The following is an 18,744-nucleotide window of genomic DNA, read 5'->3' as shown; positions in this document are numbered from 1 at the left end:
TGTCACAACGGGACAACACCGTGTGCAGAGGCTGTGTGAAGTAAGAACAGGTTGGGTTCAAGTTCAAGATTAATAAAGAAGCAATCATATTCTGTTCGGTGGGGGGAAAAATATATATGTGTATGCATATATATATTTTCACCCAAAGATTGCAGCGGTCCATGAATGGCAACAGAACTAAAAAGCTAAATGGCCACGGGAAAAAAGTTCATTTCTAGCATGGACTGTGACCTGAAAATTCTCTGGAGATATGGTAATGTAGCTTTTTCCTGTACTTTAAATGCATATTACCAGAAGCTCTAACTTATGCAAACTGGTCTTCATACAGAAAAAAATATCAATGAAAGGGACAGTTCAAACCCCATTAAAAAAGTCATTGTTGGATATTACAGTTATTTGCAAGAAAAATTACCAGCAGCAAAACACGTTAATCTGTATTGCGCAGTTCCAAATCTATATTGAAAAGTAAGCATAGAAATTATTTTGTAAAATAATGCCTGAATGCCACTTGTTAATTATTAGATCTAGAAGCATACTTTTTTTTTGAGGAAATGCTTGTTTATTTCGGTGATGGTTTTCACATTAAAAATAAATAAGCTATAAAGTTACAGTCCCGGAGATAATATTCCTGTTTAAGAATAGATTTTAAAGGTGTTAATAGCTTTACGGCAGCTGAAAGTTTTAGCAGGTAAGATATTTTATGAGCACATGAAATTCACTGACACAGATTTAAAAGGTTAATTTAAAATAAGTATAAAGAGCTAGCATATAGTTTCTGCGGGTAGAAACCCTCCTATGGGTATATATTGGTAACTATGGAGTTGTGGGTAGTTTCTTACTAGCAACAGCTGTTGGTAAGTACTCTGCCAGCAAACTCCCTGTTGTGTGTGTGTCTGCCGGTGGGGACTGGGTCTCTTGCTTTGTTTACACTCCTCTTGCTTTATCAGAGTGAGCTATCAGGTTATATTTACCTATGACTTTGTCTTCAGCATCAGGTATTTGTTTTCTCAGTGTTGTGTTCCAGTTGAGACACCCGACTCCTCTAATTTATTTAGAGAATTAGTGGGAAAAGTGGTAAGGCAGTAGGGTTTTGGATTAGGGTAAATACAGGAGTTATCGGTTTGTCAGTCTCTTTTTCACCTTGCCTGCACCTCCTGCATCCTTCCAGTCTGAGAACTGCCCTCATGCTGCTACCTGGGAGAATAGGATCCTGCTTCAGCTCTCCAAAATCTTTCCTATTTGCCAGTGCAGAACAGAGAGGATTCCTCCACTGCTCATTTAGCTGCATGCCACTTCTCACAATTGGCAATAAATGCAATACATTCCTTAAACATGCAGACATGCTACTCAGCAATTACAGCACCGGTTGCACTATGTGCTTGGCTACCCCAATGACAGGGCGTGTGCCCAATTTATGTTTCTTCTGCTACACACCTTGCCTCCTAGGGGCTGCAGTTGTTCCTAATCAGCAGTTGCTTTCCTGTTTCTCAGATGACCATCTTGACTCTTCTTTCCCTCCTGCTGCCTTTCAATACTCTGAATCACCTCACTTTTTACTCACCGAGTACTGAATTTGCATGTAGGTGTAAACAGAAAAGCAAGCCAAGGAGTTCTGTTCTTTGCAGGTAGGCAGGTCTGGGCTGTCACCTGGGTCACTTGGCTCCTACTCCCTCTTTTATGTAACCACCAGAGAACTCTGCATTTTCCTCTAAAATGAGTGTCCTAACTGCTACCATAAAAGAAACACTACCTACCACCTGGCCTGTGGCACATACAGCATCTTCGTGTGCTGGGACCAGTATGTGTTTATCCTTTAATCTCTGCTATACAAGATGCACTTAAATAAATCTCATTGTTTGTATTTTTTTCTTTTATCTGACTATACACCATCTCTCATAAATTACAGCTTCTAAACTGCAGGGCTGTTACTGCAAGCCACATCTCAGAGGCCAAGGGGTAAATTGCTGTTGAAGAGCTAAATTGCTGCTACAGTTTTTTTGCGGCGTCCCTGGGTGCTTTTAGGATGCTTCTGTTGTTGGCACTCAAGGAGCTTTGTGATTTTTTTTTTTCCTTCTGATTTGGTTGATTAGAGCTGATCTGGTTTGCTAATTTTCTATAGTTGTGAAACAAATCCCTAGAAAGCAGAAATCACTGTTTTTAAAGCAAAATTAAATTTCCATTGCTGTGGCATGCCTGATGAGAGAAAACATTTTTAAAGAGTGTTTGCTACTGAAAATTTATTTGAATATTGATACAGGTAGCTGATTATGATTTTGGATAGGATAATGCGTTTTATGGCTTAAACTGTGTTTTTTTTCCTAATGAATGTATGTGAAGTAGTCTCTGTTTTAGCCTAGATATGTTGACAGAGATTTGCTTTGGTTGTGTAAGTACAGGGTGACACATCTGGGGTAAAAATTACGCTCTAAACTCCTTCATAAAGAGTGTGTGTTGAGTTTAAACTGGCACAGCTTGGCTGGGGGTTTTCTTTTTGGAATCTGCTCTCATCCTCTGCTGCTTGGCCCAAGTTAGCAAAGATTTTTTGATATTTAAGATATGCTTTGAGATGTATTTGTTTAGTAAGACTTAATGGAGGTACAGCCAAAATCATCTTTGCAGAAATGTTTGGGTTTGTCATTAGTAGATGTTATTGTTCAAAATTTTGCTTGAACTCTGGAACCTGCTCTAGTTTGAGAGGAAGTGCTGAGATAACTATGTTTTTATTTTGGTTTAAATATGTTAGAGACCAAAATTTAATATTTAATTTTATAAAGAAGCAAAATAAAAGCAAAAATAAATATTTTTTTTCTGGTAAAAGTTACATGTAATCACAGTAAATGAAATTAATAGCCATTCAGGAAAATAGCTGATAGAGAGTTGGTATTATTAGTAGCAAGCTGGAAAACTGCCAGGCTCTAGGAGGACTGATGCCATGGTGCCATTTTTATGACAAAGTGTCATAAAGTCTTTGAAATAGAAACTGTAAAGGTAGCAGATGTTTTACTGGCTCTTTTTTTGGCTGTCTGGCTGCTGGAAGTCCAGAATAACAGTAGGACTGATAGTTTAATATCACACTTGTAACAGAAAAATTTGACACTTGTATGTTTGTATCCAATTAAAGAATTTAAAAATATGCGCCTATAACTGTCTTCTTGGCTGCAGGTTTGTTTGCTGATGCAAGTCGACAATCCACTTGGTCCAAGTGAACTGTTCAGCCAGGAGTATCCCTTATTGACACGCGTTACCGTCTGTTTTAAAGAAATGCAGCTTTCCCAGCAAAGCAAAACCACTCTTGCCTTCCAAGTGAAGGAGTGAGGGAGCGCATGGCCCTGTGTGATCTCGTGTTGCCATAGCAGTGATGTGATTTAAACCTGAGATGTCCTGTCCTGAAGGGGTGCCATGCACTCCTCCCACGCTGAGCTTGATCTCCGCGTGGCAGTTCAGCTGGTTACTGACCATGGTAACAACATAGCTTTGTTTTGGCATCTGTAATATTTCTGTTTGGGATCTTGTGACAATGCAGGTTTGCAGTGGCAGTGTCTTTAACACAAAGTGACAGTCACTAATTTCTCAAAGGTACCAATCGTAATTGTGCTGCAAAGGACGTAAACAGTACATGGGCTTTATTCATCTCCTAAAATTACCCTCATAACTTTGTGAGCTTGTCACAACCCAGAAATGTTCACCTATAACTGGAAAGAGCAGCCTGTCCTACTGCAAATATTCAGTGTGAGTCTAACACAGTCCCATGCTAGCTACATACAGATAGATACAGGCATGAAATAAAGTAGCTGTGCTCATAGCCTCCTGTAAACTGCAACTTGTAAAATCAGCTGCAGGTGCGGATTGTTCCTTACTGAATGCTGCATAAGTTATCCACTCTTGGTGGCATTTGTTATTTGAAGAATACCTGGAATTGTTTCACCAGCACAGGCAAATTCAGTGCAGAGCATCTTGTTTGTTTACAGTATCCCACGCATTCATATCTCTTTCTTTTCAAATTGTACTACACAGAATCAAGCAATTGTGTGGTACAATATACACTGGAATAAAATACAAATCTTTGTAGAGAATTAGACTAAACTGACGCTTACTAATCTTACATTAGTCTGTTCACTATAGCTGTGACCAAGTAAAGCAGTCCAGAGCATGTTTTCTAGCCCTGAGGCCAAGTGGCGCGGTACAGCTTGTATCCCTCTCTTCCTCCTTTGGACAGGGTGATGATTAACTCAGCCTCCCCGGAACAGCCCTTAGCCTGGGTTGTCCCCTGTTTCCCCAGGCACTTCAGGGAAATGCCAGCTGGCACAGCCCAGAACTGTCCCCGGGAAAGTGCTCACAATGGGTGGCTTGAGCCATTCCCTGGATCTATTTCATTTACTAGTCTGGAAGTAGCCGCAGTGGCTAAACTTAGGCTTTCTTACATCCCCAAAGCAGTTTGTTCAGTCATCTGTAGAAACTCAGTATATGCTAGGTTGGGTTTGGTGAGTAGAAATTAATTAAGTGCTAGTAGTTGGGACGTTAGCAAAGTGAGTACTTGGCCATTACAGTACTGGGTTGCATAGGTATCACTGACTCAAAGGCATTTCCTAATGTAATTAATCTGCATTTTCTTCAAGAAAAAGAACTTTGCATAATACTGCCTTTTGAAATTCAAGTTAAGAAAAGCACAATAGCTTCAGCTTCTGTGAACTGATTCGCTAGAAATCTTGGCAGAAGGGAAGATTTGCATCTTAAAGCATTGTAAACTCATTAAAATTCTTCTCATGGATAATTAAAGAAAACAGAATTAAAAGGAAAGTTTAGCAGAAAGCAGCTCATGGGAACTGCGACATTGCAAGCATCTTAAAATTGGAAAGAAATAGCTTCTGTAGAATAGGCTCCTCCTCTTCTATTATGTTCTTTTGCTTTTTTTAAAAAAAAAAACAAATAACCAATTATTGTTGGTTTCTTCAGTTGTGTAAGTCGCTTATTTATGCGTGACCCACACAGTTCTTGAGCGTATTTGTGACCAGCTTTAGAGGGCTTGCCGGCATGCCTAACAGTGGAGAGATCCTTACGAAAAAACTACAGGATGAAAATGCAATGAACATTACAGAAAGCTATGAAACAAGGTAAAAAGTAGCTTAAGTATTTGTATTAACCAACTAATTTACCATTTTTTCACAACTTAAGTTCTTCTTTACTACCTCTCAGTTCCACAAAAAGGCTTTTCTGTATAATCCTAAATTTACTATGTAATACGGAGCAAGAAGTGTGTTTTATTGAGGCTAGAATGAAAAGATGGTGACAGTCTAAACTTATTTGTTCTGTTCTATCGTGTAGTATTGCTGCAATCCGAATAGGATTGTTCCATATGGACTGTTGTTTGCATCCTACCTGCATATATCTAATTTCATGGTGCTCATTTTGTAGCACAGAGGTCTATAGACCCAGAAACGAGCTCTGCAGAAGTTTGTGCATAGCATTTTTGATAACAGAGGTATGTTTAGCCTGCATAGTTCAGCTGCTTACAGCTTAGCAAATACATGGAATTCTAGCTAAAAATCCTCAGCTAAAAACACCGGTAAGCTACTAGGCTCTTACACTCCAGTAAATTAAATGATTAATGGCTTTTCAAGCATGTAGTGAGATTGCAAGCACTCTCAAACATCTGAAATAAAAAAGTTCAGATAGTTCAGAATCAAGTGAATCACACTTCTGAACATCTACTCATGTGTCACTGATGTGAAGAGTAACATTTGAGACTTTTAAAGTGTAGTATCAGTTGCTCTTCATATATTACCTATCATAATCCACTTTGTGGACCTTCAAAGTTACCCTAACTGCAGCTATGGAACTGGATGTCTCTTCCTTGGTGCATTTGAAGGAATAAGCCTTAGTAACTGATTTGTCCTTCCCTGTGTCAAGTGATTGAGCATCTTCTTCCTATTAAGGGCAACAAAATTTGTGCTTGACCCATTAGAGCAAATGGTGGAGAGGAAAGGTGAATGCCTTTCTCAGACGTTTAATGCAGATTTATTTATTTTAGAACACAGGTCTCTTTCCTAGAATAATTTCATAGAAAATGAAGAGTCTTTGAAAAGATGCATTTGAAAGAATAGAAGAGCAAAACTCCTAGCAAACAAATTAACTTTTTAGTTTGACAATATTGTTGAATACTAGGTATTCATCCCAGCAGAATGCATTATCGTAGCAGATTGATACTACATTTTCTGTTAATTCCAACTTCATGTTTGTTTAGGTAACAGCTTTCATGTTATGTCACTTCGAAGTTTTACTTGAACATCTCAGGTAAATGGTTGGTTTGGTCCAGTTTCATCATTGTGGCTTCTTCTACTGTGGATTTTGTTGTCCTGGATAAGCTCGCACTGTCCTTAAGTGCTAACTCTAGACTAACGTTTTATGGAAAGGAACAAAATTTAAAAATCTTTTTAAGTTTTTGGTTGGATTTTTTTACTTCTTGAATCTTAAAATAACTAAAACTAGAATAGTCACTTTTGTTTAATTTGGAGAGAAAAAAAAACCTTTACAACTTTGGTCAGTCTGTACAAATATTTATGTTGACTCTTGAAAGTTATGATTTTGGTAAGTTAGTGAATTTTGATCTATGCATTGCTCTACCCCAGACATACTTTAGCAGGAAAAAGGCTTCCAGATTATCCTTATTAAAAAAAAAAAAAAGCTGAAAGAGAATTAGAAAAAAATCATTTGCAGTGACATGAAGGTACTGCTGTAGTTTAAGTTCCCTGTATTTTGTTTTAAAAAGTTGTTCAGCATGCGCTTTGTTTCTGGTTTCCTTTTGAAAAGGATATGACAAAGACTTGAATTTGAAATGCAGTTGATGCACTCAAAGTCTTTGGAGTAGAGACTTCTTTGTTGTTATTTTGGAAAAGCCTATGCATATTTGTTGTCCTGTGAAACAGTGTTGTCTTCCTGAATGGAGGTTTGAGGTTAGGTAGCAAATTTTACGCATTCATTTTGTGTCCTGAAAGTGGGGCTTCAGGGGAAACAGAAAGTAAGATTCTAGCAAAATGGACAGAGGTAAAAAGATCTTTTATAAGGCTATAATTGAATCACTGTGACCTCAGAAATGAGGAAGAGAGGAAATAATGAGTTCTGTATGACCAAACTTTATTGCATTCCCTGCAAATAGGCATACAGAGGCAGCTAGTAGAATATTTCAGCTTCAGGGCTGGATTTTTGCTGCGTAGGTCAGAAACGGAGCAAGAAAGTCTGTACCAAGGTCAGTGAAGGGTTGTAGTACACTCCAGCTGTTGAATAGAGCCTTTCTGCCTAAAAATGCAGATATATTGTTCATTTCTTCTTATTCACCCACATAGTTCTTAGCTATCTCTAAAACTTATTTGCTCACTAGACAAAATGGCCTAATTCTTGAAAATATTTAATCATAGCAAAAGGAAAGGAAAAAAAAAAGGTTGGGGTTTTACTCTTTGCAAATAAAGATAGGCTTTACTCAAAGTTGTGTGCCAACAATAGCATATAGTGAAATAGGTCTCAGCTGTTAAATTTAGGCCTTTAGTATTAAGCTTTTGTGTTACTTTTAAATATATTTTTGTATGGGGCAATTTGTAGTAATTTGAGAAACCAGTTTAGTTTACTTGCTGAAGGCTAATTGCTTGTCAGATCAGCTGACCCTTTTTGTGAGTAGGCACATATCTCAGCTGATGTGTTGGCCCCTTTTTAAATCTCATAAGGACATGAAAGCTAATTGAAGACTGTCTCTTACCTGTTCTTTGAGGACAGTGAACAGGGAAGATTTAAATAGAGCCAATAAGGAATATATTATAGTATTGTCCTACATTAAAAAGGGGAATAATTAGTAAATAAAGGAGATTGGCTAGAGTTTCCTTTACAATGCCCCTGCAAAGTATATTCTGCTAAGGGACTCTTTACCTTCCCAATAGGAGGTAAGAAGAAGAAAGTAGGAAGGTAGGAAAAAAATTGCACGTAATTTTTAGTGTTTTCATGGTGTGTCTTTTATCTTTTTTTCCCCTTACATAGTGGCAAAGGAGAAAGCATCATTAAAATGTCTTATGTAACAGTTCCCAGCTTCTCACAGCTTGGAGATGTCATGTTTGCTCATCTATTTTGTGAATCTCGGTCTATTGAACTATTGAAGCTTTGCTACTATATTCTTACATATTGATTTAAGTCAGAGGGACCTCACTCTCTTGAATTCTGGAACAGATTTGTGATTCTGGATTTATTCTGAGCCCTTCCCTCTTCATCCTCTTCCCAGACTTCTCTTCTAAAGTGCCAGATTCACCACTTGCAAGATTAATGGAAAATTGGGAAAGAAGAATTGCTTAGGATGGGAGCCAGATGATGAGGTTTAGTATCCAAAGTTTCTGGGCAGAGTGTCAAGATCATTAAGGTTTCAGTGGTTCCCACAGGTAATTTAACCCCTTCCTTTTTGCAGCCAAAAGACTTGTCAAATGATTACTTAAGGATTCCATCTTATTTTAAAATGCCCCAGTGAGCTGCTGGAAACGCCTACCAGCCAATGAAAAGTACTTTGGAATGTGCAGATGTAGGCCCAGGTCATACTACTGAAAGCAGCTCTCGTGGATTAGTGTTAGTGGAATGTATATTGCTAAGGTCTCCTGGAGAACATGTAACAAAAGCTTAGGAGGGAAAAAAACAAAACAAAACACGTTGCTGTTGATGGAAAACAGTAGTAATTATTTATGACACTGGTCACAAAGAATGAGGAAGCTGAAGTAAACACTGATTGGAAGGTTTTTTTTTTTTTTTTTTTTTTACCTGCTTTATTATGAAGTTCTTAAATAAGCAAACAAGCAAGCCTCATGTGTCAAGAGAAGATTCATCACGTTGTTCTCAGCAGGAGCAAGCAATGAAAGGTGAAAACAAAATTGAGAAGCCTTGACAAAAAGCTGCATGTTTTCCAGTTTAGCCTCATCTTTGTGAAATAAATAAGGTCCATACTTAATCATTGGGAAAGCCTAAGGCAACACAAGTCTGGCAAAGAAGTAGGGTTTGCACAGCTTGCTCACTAAGATAAATACATGCATATAACAAAATATTTCTTTGGGCAAGGCAGCCAGAGAGAAGACTTTAATTGCAAGGTGGAGACTGTGTTAAAAGAAATATGTAGTAACATGCTTGCTACCACTTGAAAGCAGCCTGGTGGGTGAGCTTGTAAATGAGATGTAGAGGAACAGTTGAGCAGATTAAGGATCTGTGCTGCTTTGGATTACGGTACAGGGAAAATACAAGTGAGCCTGCCTAAGAGGCCGAGTCTGGAAGCAGTGCTCCGAGAGTGTTCCCAGAGGAGCTGCACGGATCCCTTTCGGAAAAAAGCATGTAAGTGGCACAGGGATTGTACTCACTCAGAGGACACTATAACCAAGGGATCCCTTGTTACTCGCTTATGTTCTTTGTCTCAGCCTATCTGCAGAAAAATTTATTTTGAGAGGAAAAACAAAAGAAAACAAAAATACTGCAGTAGCTTGCAAGAAAACTTGAGAAGTTAAGCAGGATGGAACTGCAATATTATGTTTGACCATCTGGTCTCAACTCTGTACCTTAAACACATTGTTTTATTTAAAATTAAGCATTACATTAATCCTGACTTCTTTGATAACATGTGAATACAATGTCTTCAACAGAGAATATTTCCCATAAGGTAAACCAGACTAAAATTAATTCAGAGCCCACATACTGCAAAATAACCCAGGAATGAGATGAGAGCAAGAAGGTTGCAGTGGGAAAAGATGCTGTCTTAGAAACACCAGGAAAGGGAGGAGGTGGCAGCTTCACCTGGAATCCCGAGAGGGTGGCTCTGGTCACTGCTGCAGTGGGCACTGGGTGAATGCAAAGTCTGAATTACTGACAGCTCAGGGAGCTCTTTATTCAAACCTTTTTTTTTTTTTTTTGGCAGCAGTTGTGAATGTGATTTTCAGATTTTGGTACTTTGACTAGGTGTATATATTTAAAGAATTGCGACTAAATAAGTTTAGGCAAATAATTCTTGTGAATAACATTAACAATGCACATATTGTTAATCTATTAATATTGTTCGTCATCATTTGGTAAACTGCATGTATTTCTGCAATTCTGTAGAGAATGACTGTGTGAAGAACTGCTTTTGAAGTTGCTTATTATTTTTATGGCAGCTGGGAGGGCCAATGTCTGGATAGTTTTTTTGTTTGTTTTTTTTCTCCTATCTTTCCAGTTAGTTTATCATGCTGTAGAAGGAAGAGACTTCATTTTCTCTCAGGTTTCTTCTATTTCACCTGTTCAGGGGGAATGAAGATAATCCAGACTTGTTCTTGGCCTGTGAAGATTGTGTCCTTCCCCTTGATCTATTAAATGAAGTCAGCTATATTAAAAAAGGCTGCATGCTGAAGCCTGTAATGGAAAGAAGACAATTTCTTTCTATATGGTCAGGCTACTGGTATTCACCCTGGCTAGTTATAGACATAAAATTTTTTAATTATGTTTGCTGTATCATATTTTTTTAATGTGTAAGGATTTTCATAAATAGCATAATGTACTTTAGCAATACATACTGTAGTGATTGCTCTCAATGAAAGCAAGCTGGTTGCTTTATGTAGCCAGTCATTTCCAAATGCTCAGTGCAACTTTTGATGTCTTGCTCATGGAATCCTTTGCACTGTTACCTTACTGACTTCCTGTTTTGAGTTGCTTATCTGTGCATTAATCTTTGCTTGTTCGATTTCACCAAGAAAGGTTAGTTTCATGTAATAAAGAGAATCTGTTGGTTTTGCTAAGTTTTTGAAAAATATAATCTCATTATTATTTGGAACTAGATCTTCTTCCCTTCCTATCCCTAGAAAAGACCAACCTCAGACCTTCAACAAATATCAGCTGTGCAGATATGCAGGTACTATGATGTTAATACACTGGCAGAATAATCAAGGTTAAGAATGATCGTTCTTTTTACTTGTACAGTTCATGGCCTCTTTGTTGAGATTCAAAAATAGTGTCTCCATCTATTAAGTTCCATGATGCCGAATCTAAATTAAGTGAATGAAACAAGAAGGTGATCCTTGCTGTTGGAAGGCATGATTGTATTGGAGCTTGCAACCAAGAGGCAAAATATCCTTTATCCCTCAGAGCTGTCTATTTTTCTACTTTTTATATTTCTTGGCACCTTCCAGCTGTGTTCTTTTTTTTTGCGATGTCTTATATGTTGATTGCAGTGGACTCATTTGGCATTGCTTGGTAACCTTTTAATAAGTCTGTTTTCTTTTAGAACATTTACAGAAGTGCAGACTGTCTCCAAAGATTTACTGGTTCATTTTGAGAAGACCCAAGATGAAGGCAAAGAACCAACAGGTAAGCGTACGAAGGATTATTCAAGCTGTTTTTAGAATTTGTTAATGTAATCTTTGTGTTTATTCTTGCAAATTCCAACTGTTAGTTTTTAAGGACTTGGATAAGACGGGGCAAAAATAAAATGTAATTGAAATTTGTCAAGGCAACTGATATTTTTTCAGGACCTCTTTGTAAACTTGCCTGAATTCAGAAGTGTCTCCCAGATATTTTATTTGAGAACTATTTATATTTATATTTTATATCTGAGAATATACCTAAGTAAAAGTGAAAAATAGCCTGATGGCATAAAAATCTAACCAAGTCTGGTGGTATTTTTTACATCATAGCCTGCCTGTCAGCTCTCCAGGGTTCAGCATACTGTGTAATAACTGCAGGCTGTAAATGAATATCTACAGTTCTGTGTTACACTGTAGTATACTCGTACTGTAATTTTAAATGTAATTTTAAGCCAGCAAGGGCAACAGTCAGTTAACCTTGTTGTGCTGCCATGCAGCTCAGAGCTGCAGGTTACTGGCACAGCATTCACCGCTTTTTGGAAGGTTGGCAGCCCTGAGGGAGCTCCCTGTTGCCTTGGTGAGACTGCTGCTAGTGTCTAAATTTGTTTGTTTAAACAAGGTCTGTTTGTACTGTGAAACAATTGGAGAAGAGACTGTAAGCAGATCTTGTGAGACTGACTTAGCTCTATTGGAGTGCCGTATGCAGACTTTGTAAATAAACATATGTATACATATACACACATACACATATATAAAAGCAATTTTTGATGCAGAGTAGGTTTCTTAACTTTTCAAGGAGTGAACTGCTGCCCGTTTTTGATAAAACAGGAGAGTAATCTGGATGGCTGATAACTAAAATTTCAAAATGTCAGGGCATTTTATTGAGCTATTTGAGACAGACATTGCATAAATAGATTATTTCTGAGGCTGTGATTCCTCAGAGTGCTTACCTGTGTGCACGACAGTGAGCCTGTGAAGACTCTGACCTATTTTTGTAAGAGAATTTATCTGGGACACTGGCCCTCAGTTACCACCTTGCTGCTCTCCTGGAGTTACTGCTGCCTGCAGTTCACAGTAGCGTGCTGGGCTGTGAACCCAGCTGCTCGGGAGGGAATGCACGTGCCATGCAGCCACTCCTGCAGTGCTGGCCACAGCATCGACAAGCAACGCGGGGTGGACAACTAAAGGTAGAAGCCATTCCAGCAGTTCCCTCATAATTTTCCTGCAAGCACAAGTCATACCTCATTTATTTTAATTAAGCCATCTCTTTATTTGAGTTTAGATGCATTTCTAAGTTGGTGAATCAGGATCTTAGCATTTAAGTTACTCAGGTCTTTTATTTAACTCTTGGAATCTGTCTACTATTAGTTACCCCTTGAAATGAGTGGCAATGTTAGACTTGGAAACACCCTGCAGCTATAAAGATGCTGAGTGCAAAGTGAGGACTAATGTCAGAGACTCTCAGATATTTATGGAAGTGGCCTAGTGATTAGATAGGAAGTCTTTTGAGAGAGGAGAGCTCAATGTCTGCATGGTATATCAAGAGAAAAGAAGGAGACTCTGATGTTTCTTGTTGCAGAGAAGTGTCTTTCTCATGTTATAATAGGTATATTTTGCAACCTCAGAACTTCATATTGTTTGGAATTCCCCCCTCCCCATTAGTTCCTGCAATTTGCAGAATCCCATTCCTGTGGAACCAGGCCAATTTTGGTTTTCCTAATGCATATGTAAATCCAGAATAATCTTACTATTGGCAGCAAGCATTGTGTTGGCTTAAAGCCAGCACAAATTAAAAGAAAATTCATGTATGTTGGTTTTATACCAATAAAATCACAAAATAATGTAGCTTGGAAGAGACCTCTGGAGGGCAACTAGTCCTGCTTCCTGCAAGTCTGTCTTCAAAGTTAGGTCAGGGGGCTTGTGGCCTTGTTAGCTGAGTTTTGAAAATCTCTAAGGATGGAGCTTTTTTCCATCTCTCAGTCCCTGTGCTTGACTGCTCTCACTGATTTCTTTGTCAAATAGGGATCTTCCGTAGCGCAGCTGATACTTATTGCCTCTTGTCTTTTCACTGTGTACCTCAGAGAAGGCTCCAGCTCTATATCCTCCCTTCAGGCTGTGCAGCCTGCAGTTAGTTCCCCTCCACCCTTCATCTCCAGTTCTCCAGGTTGAACAGACCCAACTCCTTCAGCTGCTCCTCATGTGTGGTGTGCTACAGTCCCCTGACCGTCTGGATGGCCCTCATCTGGGCTTGCTTCAGTTTTGATAAAATCACTCTTATGTGAGGCCTTCGAAAACTGTTCACCGTTCCAGGTGCAGCCTCACGAGCGCTGAGTAGCAGGAATTAATCACTTCCCATGATCTACTGGCACAGACTTTGCAGCCCGGGATATTTTTATATCCACAGGGACCTACTGCTGTTTCATGTTCAAATTGCTCTACGCCAGGACCCCCAGGCCCTTTTTTGCTGAGCCAGGCACTATTCTGGGTGCTCTGTTGTGCAGGACTTACCATTCACCATTGGTGAATTTTGAGGTTTATGTCAGCCCCTTCCTCCAGTTCGCTGAAGTCCAACCCAAGGCTAGCCCTGCCCTTCAGTGTGTTGACCAATTTCTCCAGTTTGGTGTCATCATTGAAGCCGGCGAGAGCGCGTTCCACTGGCCAAGAGATTAACGGCGTTCAGGAACGTTGTTCCCAGGATGGACCCCCAAAGAATGTCACTGTAGCTGGGTGCTAGCTAGACTTTAAAATATTCATCACTATTCTTTGAAACTAATTATTCAGCCAGATTTTCAACCATCTCGTCGACCGTCCATCTGATTCTGACCTCCTTAGGTTGCCTTCAAGTACGCTGTGGGAGACCTCGTGAAAGACTGCTGTGACTTCTCCCGCTGCTCTCACCTCAGCTACAGAGCCAGCCATCTCAGCATGGGGGCAGTCAGGCTGGTCAGACGTGGTTTTCCCTTGGTAAATCTGTGCTGGCTGGTGTGGTCATCTACCTATAGCTAGAAATGGTGAAAACCATTTTGTTGGAGAATTTTTTTGATAACCTTCCCATGGTTTGAGGTGAGGCTGGTCGGCCTTTAATTCCTGGATCCTCTTTCTTCCCCTTTTTGAGGATGAAGGTGACATTTGTCTTCGTCTGGGCACTGGGGACCTGCCTGGACTGCCTTGCCTTTCTAAAGATGCTGGAGAGCAGCCTTGCGATGACACTGGCTTGCTCTTTCAGAGTACTCTCAGATGTATCCGGTTGTGTCCACAGACTTGTTTGTCCTGTTTGCTAAAGTGGTCTCTAATTTGGTTTCCCTCTAGTGTAGGTAGTACTTCTCTGCTGCCTTGGTATTTAGTGGCAAGACCTGCTGTCAGACTTCCTGGATACTGAGTTTTGGCTTTCCTGCTTCTGTGCCGGCGTGTCTGGGCAAGGCTCCTGCAGCAGTGCTTCCTCCTGCAGAGCTTGTTCCTGATTACACCCTCCACACACTTCCATTTTTGTGCAACGTCATCGATTTTAGCAGTTGTTGTTATGTTTAGCACTGTTGTTATGAAGCATGTTTTAAACTTAATTGTGTGTTCTGCTGCACCACTCCCTCCGTGCCAGCCCGGAGAGGAATTTTTGGTTCTTGCATCGGAGGAATAATGTATTTCATTGCCATTTATATAGTTTCCTTTCTCTTCTCCTAGAAAAAAAAAATCTAACAAGTTTCCATATTGTTATTTTGGCTAATTAAAAGACAAAATGATCTGTTCATGGAAGTTTGAAAGTTAAAGAAAACTTTAGTGTGGAAAATTGGCAATATAACAAAATGTTCCCCTGAACTGAGGCAGGAGAAGCAACAAGGAAAGCTGATTCCCTCTTTTTTTTCCCCTCTGTGTGTTCTGGATGATGTTCCCATGAAACTCAGAAGCTTTGTAATTGTTAGGTCAGTCTCTTGATCTGCACAGAGGACATTTGTTTGACACCAACATCAGGCTCTTGGACTCAGGCCTGTGTGCGCTCGCCACCGGTTTTCAGTAATAAGAAACTTAGTGTTTAATTCCAAAGACATCTTGAGAGGGGAAAAAAAAAAAAAGTCAGTGAAGAAGAGGAATGCTCTGTGTGTGTTGTAGGAGGAATGCTGTATGTGTAGTGTCAGCAGAAGGAGATGTCATCATAGCTGTGGAATCCCGGATGACGACTGTACCTTTCTTGTCATTAGATCAAAGCAATGCTTTGCAGGAGGTGACATATAATCAACTTACTGTTTTGTGAATTACAACTCAATCAGTTTCAGGCAGAAGTTAAATTACTGTTTTAGTTACTGCTTCTCAGGAGGCATCTGCAGAGTCACAGAGCAGGGCCATCTGTAGCCTGCCTGTTTGTTTACTGTCTGCAAGGTGACCTTGATGCTTTTGAATTTTGTATGGCTCTGAGTTCTTCCTCCAGAAACATCACAACTCATTTCCATTCCTAAATCCACTCTGGCAGTCACCAGAATGCTTGCAAGGGAAGTAGTGAACAAGAGAGAAGTTTTCACTCATGGCTTAGCCTTACTGGATAAGTGCTCTTTGCTTTGTTGTTTGTTTTTTAACCAATATGTTGTCTCCCTTATACATCCCAAAGGTCCAGCAGTTTCAGCCAAAACTGGTTATTCAAGTGAAAAAATATGAAGACTTGCTATTTGTTTCTCTGTTTTTGGTATCCAGGCTGTGAGAAAAAGCCTGTATCATGTCACAACTGCTCAGTTTGCACCATGGAATGGAGTAACAAAAATGATCAGGTGGGCTAGAGCAATTCCTCAGCAAAACTGCAGCACAGTCTTCCTCTTGTGCACTGTATGTATGAGACTGCTGTGACCTGCCTCTTTCTTCAGCAGCAAAGCAGTGATTTGGGGACAATTTAGTTGACTCGTGGAATTCCTCATTAGGGGAGGATGTCAAGGGGAGGAAAAAAAAAAAAAAAAACTTTTGAGGCCCAGTGTCAACGTCAAAGAATATCTATCTGAATAAAATCTCTGCTCTTTTTATTGTGTCTGGGGAGGTCATTCTCTTTGGGAGTAAACTTTTTCTCACCACCTCTGACACTCAGTGAATTCACGAGTGATATGAGCCAAGGTCACATATCAGTGAATTAAAAAGCGTTTTGGGAGAAAATGTAATAGAGGTGAGAGGAAGGGAGCAAATGCTCCTTTCTGATTACTTGCATTAGGGCACTTTCAGCTTGGCTCTGCTTTAATATGTAATGCTAGAATGATGACTTATTTTTTCTTATGCTCTCAGTAAACCTATGGGTGTATCAGCATTCATAGTGTATTTAAAGGATCTTTATTTTGATTCCTCTTTGGGTTTCAGTTGGTTCTGAGTTAATTTCCAAGCACGACATTGCAATTTAGCTTGTAGGTGCCAGCTAGACAGGGCACCTGTTTTGCTTTTCCAAAAACAGGTAATCATTTCAATCAGTATTTAGACATACATTCCTTCCCAGGCTCTTTCTGTTGTCGCAGAGACTCTCTGCTAGTTAACAGCAGTAATTGCTATTCATATTCTGCTGTTTTTACAAATTCTCTGGGGAAGAATAGTTAGCTCCATTAGAATATTTTGGCTTATTTTCTAGATTTTAGAACTATTTTCAGATCTAATTTCTGCATGCAAATATATGCAAGTACAGGCAGTGAATGGGTGTTCAAATTTGTATTTCTTTTTCATATTTATGGTGTAGTATTAAGGTGACTCATCAAGTCTCTGAAAGACTTGAGTCTGTTTTTCTAATGTAAATCACAGAGAATATTCTGAAATTGGAAAAAATCCATAAATAAGAGCAAAATGAAGCCAAGTTTTGAAGTGCTTTTTTTTTTGTTTTGTATATAGGTATTTTAATGGTGTGTCGTTTTGTTTTTTTCTCTCTGGAGACTCTGTTTTTCTATGCATTGTCTGTTTTTACTAAAAATGATCATAATTATGCCACTTTTGTAATGTGATTCTAGGAATGTTGCTTGGATTTGCCAGCTCCCTTGCAGAGGTGCTTTTGCTCTCTTTGGCCAAGAATGTTCTTCAGCTCTGTATAGTGTGATTTTGTTTTAGGTTTTTCGCTAGCCTGTGGCACCTGCAGGGCTGCCCAGCTCTGCTCCTTCAGAAGCCAGACCTCCAGGTGGAGATCCCCATGTGGCCTTGGGGATGTTCCCGCAGAGAACAAGCATGTGGATCATCACTGCCTTTCACCTTCGACAGGACATCTCTTGCCCTGTGTCCCCAAGGGTTGGCACTCAGTGCAGGAACCCCTGCTTTGCCCACCCTGCTTTTAAAATGTTTGTGGCTGCCACTGTTTGTTCTTTAAATAAAGTCCCTCTCTCCATTGCCTAGAATCCTCAGTAACTGCTGGTTTTCTAAACTGTCTGGACTTAGGCCACTGACTTTAAAGCATACAATAAAATTTGATAAAGCTCCACACCTTTGTTTTGAACATCATTATACCTAATTTACAAGTGAGGAGATGAAGGCACATGGAGATTAAGCAGCTTTGTTGTCATTATTGCTTTCTGTTGGTCAGCATGGTCAAGAGAGCAAATACCATGCTAGGAGTTGGGAACGGGAGCAGCCATCTAGGGCCGGGCCACCTTCAACAGCTCGGTTCACTTTCTGCACCGGTGTCTCTTTCTATATGAAGCTATTGATAAAGCTGTAAGATTGGGCAGTCCTTCACCCAAAAAATGGGAAGCACCAGAAATACGTTCTTCTGCAGCCTTCGCTCAACCTGCTCGCCTTCTAGTGCACAGGCACACAGTACTTGTTCACTGATAGGAAGTCTCGATAACGCTTTTGCCTTCCAGAGTCTTTGTGGACTTCCTTTGCTGATGGTGGAGTCAGACTGAGAATAGATAAATCATGTCCTCAGACTCCAATAACAGTTCATCAGATGTTCAAAGAGAGCCTAGAAAAGTATGGAGATCTCAATGCTTTGGCCAGCAAAAAGAATGGCAAGTGGGAGAAGATTACTTTTTTAGAGTATTATTCCCTGTCCCGAAAAGCAGCCAAAAGCTTCTTAAAGGTAGGTACAGAAAACAGACCCATTTTTCTTCCTTTCTGCCTTTCAAAAAATAAATACAATAAGTTTTCCTACTGATTGATTTTTCACTTCTTAAGATGAGCAGCAGTCACATCCTCTGTCCTTGCTAGCAAGAATAGAAATTTTGCAGTTCAGTATCAAACAGCTTTGACCTGGTTTTAGAAAATGTTGTGGTACTAGAGTGTTTTCTCTTTAAGGAAAATAGATCTAAGATGTTTCACCATTCAGCCAGCCTTTTGCACTGCTAGTGCATACATAGCAATTATTTTTAATGATTGAGCAAACCAATAAAAGGGAGCTTAACTATTTCTATTTACTAACATATTTCACTAATATTTATGGGTTTACAATCAAAGTAGCAAATTCCCA

The 18,744-nt window shown here is 39.5% G+C and overlaps 1 protein-coding gene across 3 annotated transcripts in view; it reads left to right on the top strand.

Annotated features, from left to right (window-relative positions):
• ACSBG1 (acyl-CoA synthetase bubblegum family member 1) overlaps positions 1-18,744 on the top strand; it is a 36,232-nt gene that overhangs the window by 536 nt on the left and 16,952 nt on the right. For 2 of the 3 annotated variants that reach the window (XM_088520178.1, XM_088520193.1), the window contains exons 1-3: positions 4,928-5,111; positions 11,261-11,343; positions 18,140-18,357. In XM_088520178.1, coding sequence (XP_088376304.1) covers positions 5,032-5,111; positions 11,261-11,343; positions 18,140-18,357 — 381 coding nt within the window. In that variant the 5' untranslated portion in view covers positions 4,928-5,031. Of the gene's footprint in view, positions 1-4,927; positions 5,112-11,260; positions 11,344-18,139; positions 18,358-18,744 lie in introns of those variants that run through there. The other variant, XM_088520186.1, reaches the window with a different exon arrangement.

The sequence above is a fragment of the Tinamus guttatus genome, unplaced genomic scaffold (genome assembly GCF_059628265.1).
Source record: "Tinamus guttatus ecotype Peru unplaced genomic scaffold, ASM5962826v1 Tinamus_guttatus_pri_ptg000004l, whole genome shotgun sequence".
NCBI lineage: Eukaryota > Metazoa > Chordata > Aves > Tinamiformes > Tinamidae > Tinamus > Tinamus guttatus.
The sequence above is the reverse complement of the archived record's forward strand: the minus strand, read 5'-3'. Positions and strand labels throughout refer to the sequence as shown.